This window comes from Rhinoderma darwinii, chromosome 4, assembly GCF_050947455.1.
Source record: "Rhinoderma darwinii isolate aRhiDar2 chromosome 4, aRhiDar2.hap1, whole genome shotgun sequence".
NCBI lineage: Eukaryota > Metazoa > Chordata > Amphibia > Anura > Rhinodermatidae > Rhinoderma > Rhinoderma darwinii.
The window spans coordinates 374,236,764-374,244,224 of NC_134690.1; the positions used below are offsets into that span (position 1 = coordinate 374,236,764).

The 7,461-nt window shown below is 39.6% G+C and overlaps 1 protein-coding gene across 1 annotated transcript; it reads right to left on the bottom strand.

Moving 5' to 3' along the window:
- Window positions 1–244: 244 nt before the first annotated feature.
- Window positions 245–6,668, bottom strand: OTX1 (orthodenticle homeobox 1). The gene is made up of 4 exons (XM_075864545.1): window positions 6,608–6,668; window positions 5,193–5,409; window positions 3,278–3,429; window positions 245–1,267 (listed from the first exon to the last, which is right to left on the bottom strand). Exons 2-4 carry the CDS (start codon window positions 5,287–5,289, stop codon window positions 503–505), a joined length of 1,014 nt encoding a protein of 337 aa, XP_075720660.1. The 5' UTR covers window positions 5,290–5,409; window positions 6,608–6,668; the 3' UTR covers window positions 245–502.
- Between the last annotated feature and the right edge of the window lie 793 nt (window positions 6,669–7,461).

Here is a 7,461-nt window from a genome sequence, read left to right on the forward strand (position 1 = left end):
GGATTGTTAGGAGATATTAAATTGAAAACAATATAATTAAACTAAACATAAAATTGGTCCTAGAAACGGACCTAATATTTACACATTTCAGCTGCTACAGGCAGCAAGAGGCTGCAAGTCCTATATCATACACCTTGAAGAGGAACAATGCACATGTGTATAGCAGTATGTTGATGGACAATAGAAGGGACTCTCCCATCTATATACACGTTTTCAGAAGTGATGACCATATATATATATATATATATATATATATATATGTTAAGCATCCCCATATTATTAAGCGGACATCACAGTCCAGATGACCAATAAATAATTCACAGGAGGAAGAAGAGGACAGTTAGTACAGCAGGTCCAGGCACTCATTGATGGACATGAAGGGGTCTCCACCCCAGCTAGACAAGCACTGTGTGGTACTGTTCTTCTCCTGCCACCTCTGAAGAGCTCCAGCCTGATGTTCCTTATATTGAAGTCTAGTTTCCAGAACCTTATGTTCTTTGGTTTACAAAACTTGGAACCTCCAGGAGGCCTGATCTTTGTAGTCCAGACAGTCAGTGGAGTTGAAGTTGAGTTTCCAGGAGGAGGCAGCAGCCTGGTCCTTGTAGTCCAAGCAGTCGGTGGAGTTGAATGGCAGTCCTGTGCTGGCATAGCCCTGGTGATGGTGGTGATGGTGATGGTGGTGGCTGGAACCCTGGCTCAGGTGGTGGTGGTGATGGTGGCCGGACATGGAGGAAGGAGTCATGGGGCTGAGCTGGTGAGGATGGTGGTGGGAGTGCATTGGGGCCAGATAAGAACTGCAATCCACCCCTCCAAAGTAAGAGGAGGATGGGGCAGGGTAGCCCTGCGTGTACCCGGCTGCCTGGCTATAGCTCATTGGATAAGATGCAGCAGATGAAGAGCCGGAGCGCTGCATACAAGATGCGCTGCTAGGTCCCAGGGGGTCGGGGGCGGTGCCAGGGGCAGGACCAGTGCCCGGAGAGATGGAGGCTGGACTCCAGATGGACGAAGCTGTGCTGCCGTTCAGAGCTGCAGCTGCTGTGCCCAGGCCTGGGTTTCCGGAGGAGCCAGAGCTGGAGGAAGAGGAGGACGAAGATCCGGAGCTTGAGACTGCAGGCGGGGTGAACTGACCGCTGCTCTCCGAGCCCGAGCTCTCCCGGGCCGGGCTGCACTTCTTCTTAGCGGGCCGGTTCTTGGCTCCATTGCTGCTGTTGCTGTTCTGCTGCTGTTGCTGTTGCCTGCACTTAGCCCGACGGTTCTTAAACCAAACCTGAAGCAAAAAAAAAAAAAAAAAAAAGGGAACGATGAGTCGGCTGGTATCATTCGTGATAATAACCGATACAAGGATCTCCTGTTCTATCATTATATTAGTTATGTTTATAGTAAATATATACAATGTAAATATGTTGCGCAGGATTATACGGCAACACTTATCAGGTAAACTCTAGAGAGACACTCAGACTATTGGAAAGCGAATGGAAGCAGGGAAATAATTACAGAATGAAGAGGAGACCGGTTCCTGGTACAAAACTTCCTTTATTTCAGACAAATATATAGATACAATGTATAGATCACAACCAAATCACATGTAAAAAGAGAGACTGCTGTATTACAATATTCAGTATAATGGGTGAGCGTGGACAATTCTCACATCCATCTAAATAAGTTCTTATCCCATTATTAGATTTCTATTTTAATATGCAATTCTACAAAGTCTACTCTACTTTCTGTTACAATGTTTGGTCACCGGGAAAATTCTGTTCCTCGTAAACTTATTCATTAGCAGATTATTCATTTCATCAGTGGGGACTAAACGATCGATTACAACCACAAATAAGAGTCATTCAGAAAATTTTGCAGAGTAAATCCTAAATCCACCAATTATCTCAATTCAATAAGCTTCACACAATTATAGAACGGATTATTATCGGAAGGCGATGAGATCGGTAGATAAAACGAAACTCTGCGATATTTTTGCAGGTGACAAGATCAGTTGTGTCCGGCTGAAGTTTGTATCGGGTTCCGAATTTTATTGAAAGTTTTTGTAAAAGTAAATTCAAAAGGTTAAGAACGGAAAGATTTTCCCCTGAATGAAGAACATTGTTACTAAAAGTATATACAGTGATCTATAGAACCCGAGGAGTTACACTCTTTTCAGGAATTAGAGGACATTGTATAATAAAGAAATATCTTTCCTAAAACTATCCTCTTGTACCCAAACATCCACATTAACTCTACGCATTATTATAAAGACTTCAGGTTTTGTTATATATATATATTATTCTCACACTATTTATACAGTCATATATATATATACACACACACACACACACACACACACACACACACACACACACACAAACACCATATAACTAGTCCACCAGCCTTGTTCACATTCATTTATAAAAGAGAATACCAAGAAAATCATAACAGAAAATTAAACAATTTGTACTATTTCTAACAAAATAAAAACACACAACTAGGATTATATAAATCACGGAGTACAAAAAGAATCTTTCAGGTAAAATGAGAATATTCTCCAGCATACTGATCTAGATTATACCTGGAGAGAAGCTGTAGCGACACAGGTTGTCTACCTGTTCTGGATGGTGACAACACCTTGGACAACCAGGCCCCTGCGCTGACCCTGCTGTGTACTACATGGTAGCAGTTGTGTAGTGGACTTTCTGTAGTCAACACATAAAGAATTAAACTCCTCTACAACAGGTAGAGATTAAACCAAACTACTTGTCATCCCAAAGCCAGAGTCGTACTTAACGATACCAAGAATAGGTCATTAATTATAGCGTCTCCACAATTACAGTTCTGCGATCATACTAGCAGCGATCATTACAATCCCACTTTATAAATCCTCGCTGGTCAAATTACCACTAATCCCAGAAAGATGTTCTGTAGCACCTTAAAAGGGTTAACCAAACTACAAAAATGGCAAGAGCTGCCACACACACATTATATATATATATATATATATATATACACATATATATATATATATTACACATATACACACACTCTCTTGAGGTAGCTAGAACTGGAAATATTTAAAATAGTAGCAAACTTTTTTTTATTTTTTGGGGGGTAGGGGGGTTCCTGTCGGTAATCCAAATAAAAGGACACTACAATGAGCCTCTCTTCAGACATAAATGGCTGATAACAGGGAAGAGATTAAAATTGACTGCGAATATGTCCCCCTCAAAAAAGGAAGCCCAAGTAGTGTTGGATGCAGGGGGATATTATGCTAAATTCTGCTGGGTATTACCTGGACGCGGGATTCAGGAAGGTTTATCTTCAATGCCACCTCCTCTCTCATGAAGATGTCCGGGTAGCGGGTCTTGGCGAAGAGAGCCTCCAGCACGTCCAGTTGTGAGCGGGTGAAGGTGGTGCGCTCCCTGCGCTGCTTCCGCGGGGTGGCTGTAGACACAGGACGCGTGTTCTGTTAGTACATAAGGCGAAAAAACAGGCGCTCTCCGTACAGAGAGAACTGCAGATCTGTGCATACATAATATAGTGGACAGTGCTCTTCCATCTTTAAATATATAAAAATTAACCTCTGAATTTATGTGTCATCTAAACTCATCATTTATAGTATAACCTTTAAAATTCGCATAATGTTAAAATGTAAATAAATACCCAATGACTGAACTTGGCTGATCATATATTTGAGAACATTACAACATCCTATCCTAAGTAACGATTTATGTAAATGCTCCCTTATATACTGTGCACCCAGCACCATAGTCTCAGCTCTACCAATAACCCTAACTTGAAAAAGAAGACACACACCTTCGTGTATCAGTTTTTGTGGTTGATACTAATAACTAATATATTTACTTTGTTACTCTTATTATATGAACTCGTCATACGAAAAAAAAAAAAAATAAAGTGTCTCACAAACTATTCGAATTATCAATTTGGCTATTTGGCTTTTACTTCGGGGTTGAAACTATTTTTTAGGACAGTGACATTATTATATATACACACAGGGCCTTATCTTACGCCAGAAGCAAAGTTCTGATATATAAGAAAAAGTGTTTTGATATTTTATATTGTAAAGCTATTTACCTCCACTCTTATGTATACAATACCAGGTGTAACAATATTATTATTATTAATATATTTTTATTACTGCGTAATTATTACTACTGTGCGTAATATTTCACGACATAAATATAAACCATATCATTGTAACAGCATATAGTGGTAAAGTAAGAGGGTTTACAAAAGAAACCCAATACAGATTACAGGATGACGTGGTGTTTTATGAGAAGCGCTGCCTATAGCCCCTATACAAGCGCTGTGCGAGAAATATGGAGCAAGCTAAAACTTGTCATTAATACTCTGGACACTGAATAAGGGAAGACATTGAAATTCTCCATTAATCGCATTGTATAATCTACATTTATTAACGTGTAGCCGCCATAAACTACAAGTTATAAGTCTATATAGTTTATACAATTGTTCTATAGTCGGATCAATAAAGAGAAGGTTTCTGGAGTTAGTACTTTAGCTGTGTTTAACTTAGAAAGTTTGTCAAAAAATAAATAAATAGAAACAAAATCAAGACAAAAATATAATAGAATATATACATCGAAAGGTCTTTATCAGGTATTAGATATCTGTGATTTCTACAAGGTCTTTTCTTTAGAAAATTCTTCTAGTTTTAAAGAGATAGTTATCGAGCTTGTAAGGGGACACTAGTACTAGGCCCCGCTCATTATATACAGGTGAAACTTCTTAAAACTTTTGAAACTTCTTATAACTTCTGGTCTATTATCTAGATCACTATATATCGGAAGCTATATATAGGAAGAAATGTGTCATTCCTCACACATCCCAGTTTATGATGGTCTTTCATAAATGTATCAATAATAATAATAAATAATAACAGTAACACCGCATACATTTATTTTGCAATGGTCCATATGTAATAAAATGCTGGTCTAATTTCTTATCAAGCGCCTGAAGATTCAGAGCTGTTTAGTAACTTTTTCAAGGAAAACAAACCAATGTAATCGCTCTTACTCCTGCCCTGCTCTATAGGGTTGCATACATTTATATAGGGACTATATACAAATCAGTCATACACAAGGAATTCTGTGGCTCAGATATATGGAGTTATTAATACATATTTAATAGGACGGAGTAACAGTTTTGATGGGTGGTGGGATTCTTACCTGGGTATCCCACGGACGGATGGAGTAAATCCATTGCGGGTCCCGTAAGCCCCAAGCCATTCATGCCATAGGGGGGCTGTTTGAGGTATGACATCATGCTAACAGCTTCCCAGGGCGCCCCTATAGTATCCACAAACTGTAGGTATTCCTCAATTTTACAGGGACACAATGATCATTAATATTTCCCTCTTCTTCCCTTCCCAAGTCAGGACACAGTCTGGAGGATGGAAACAAACACTTATTAATAGCTGTCATTAAACAGTCTACAACATACACGTAGTACACATAATAACAATATAATATTTACATACAAACAATCCCACCTGGAGCTAAACTACCATCATAAATAGACTGTTGTAATGAGGAATATCTATCCTTACACCCCTTGTACCATGAGAAAAAAATGCACAGCTAGAGCGGAATATTTACTTCACTATACTCAGTTATTAAAACCGTATTCCTCTGACAGCCGCTCCGGCCTGCGCATTCTCATTCCCCAGTAAATCAACAAGACTTAATAAATCAGCCGACCCCGACTGTGACAACAAACAAGTCACTTTACATATGCACAAATTCATGAGATTTAAGCAGGAGTAATTTATTTTCAACGTAAACTGTTTTTTTTTTCCTTTTTTGCAGATGGCATCCATTGATAAGCTAATGCTGGAGCTAAACGTATCTGCAATCAGTCCCCCCTCCAGTCAGGGCTAATTAATGGAGATCCCACACAAATCCCCTATTTACATAACTCCTTCTAACCAGGTGGATTCCCCCTATACAATGGGCAGAGACATACACAAAGTAAAACATGTTACAAGAAGGAGCTTGGATTCAATGTGAAGTCTAAAAGTTGGATCCCTGCACATCCTACCTGCTGGAAAATTACGATCTGTTCTATGCAGACATTTTTTTGGCAAGTGGACCTGCCCTGTGTTGTATAAGAGGTAGGAGGAGAGACAGGGCAAAAACAAAACAAAAAAACGACTCGTCCAGAGATCAAATTCAGGTGAGAAATAACTAATCCTAATTCGCAAAATCTCAAACATATAGGAAACAACACGGGAGAAGGAACCTGAGCAGGAAAGAGAGAAAATTTGGGCTGAGTCTCAAGGATCCTCCAGGCAGATTCCTTACTCAGGCCTCCCTCCCTGCAGCCTCTACGTCTCACCATGCAGCCTCCCCTGGCCACAAGAACAGGTAGAAGTGTCACCTGGATACTGTGGGAAGCGCTGCAGATGGTTATAGTCCTAAGAAGTTGGTTTAAAGGGACAGATCCCATTTTAACGACCCCGTGCCCCCTCCTATTTCTCCTTACCACTATTTAATAAACTTAGCTCCAGTGCCACGTGCTATGAGTGGTATATTAGAGAAGTCAGTAAAGTTGGCAGCGCAGGCAGAGGGCATAAATCATTTACCTTGTAGGCAGAGCAGATGTCTCACGCCGGCCGCTTTAGGTGATAGGAAATGAGGACTGATGAAGATTGATCACCCTCCTCTTGCCCTACCCCTTGTAAGTGAACGAGGGGAGGCGGTGTAGTCATGCGTCTTTACCAATCAGCACAGAAGACGGGGCTGAGTGACACGAGTCTCAGCCAATAGTGTGAGTTCACGCCTCCCCGTTTACTACTGAACTAGCTCTAGTCTCCTGAATGTGAGCGGACGGGAAGGGGAACTTGATACAGTGCTCTGCAGTGTTATAACCCGGGGATTAATAAAACAAACACAGCCCGGGACGGGATCCTGCCTCTATATCAGCAGGCTGAGGCCTTCTCAATCCTAGTATCATAATCCTCAGCAATAACTTCACAATCAAGAGAACTTCTCTAATTTCTGTCATCAAAGTAGAATTATTAGAAATTGGGATATAAGAAGCCTGGAACTGCCTGTAATAATAGTCAGCTATGTCATCAAAAGAGTACAATATATCTACAAAATATCTATCTATCTATCTATCTATCTATCTATCTATCTATCTATCTATCTATCTATCTATCTATCTATCACATATCTCTCTCTCTATTTCTATTAGATTGCGGTAGTTATTTTTTTGATTACTGACATTAAATCACTGAGTAAAAATTCGAACATCTTATGAGAATACATTTATTGCCCTGTATATATATATATGCATTTTTTATGTATTGTTTAATTCCTATTTTGCACGTATTTTATTTATGTTTTTAATGCATGTTTTATTTACAATATCTTATTTTTTTATTTCCTTTTCATTCCTATTAATATAGTGATTTCTTTGACTTAGATCCGATCC

What these genes read in the sequence shown, in the direction of transcription:
- OTX1 (XM_075864545.1), bottom strand. Translation starts at nt 5,289, where the DNA reads ATGATGTCATACCTCAAACAGCCCCCCTATGGCATGAATGGCTTGGGG. An exon ending in TCCGTCCGTGGGATACCCAG is followed by an intron (nt 3,430 to 5,192) that starts GTAAGAATCCCA and finishes CTGTGTCTACAG; the next exon opens with CCACCCCGCGGAAGCAGCGC. An exon ending in TTCCTGAATCCCGCGTCCAG is followed by an intron (nt 1,268 to 3,277) that starts GTAATACCCAGC and finishes TTTTTGCTTCAG; the next exon opens with GTTTGGTTTAAGAACCGTCG.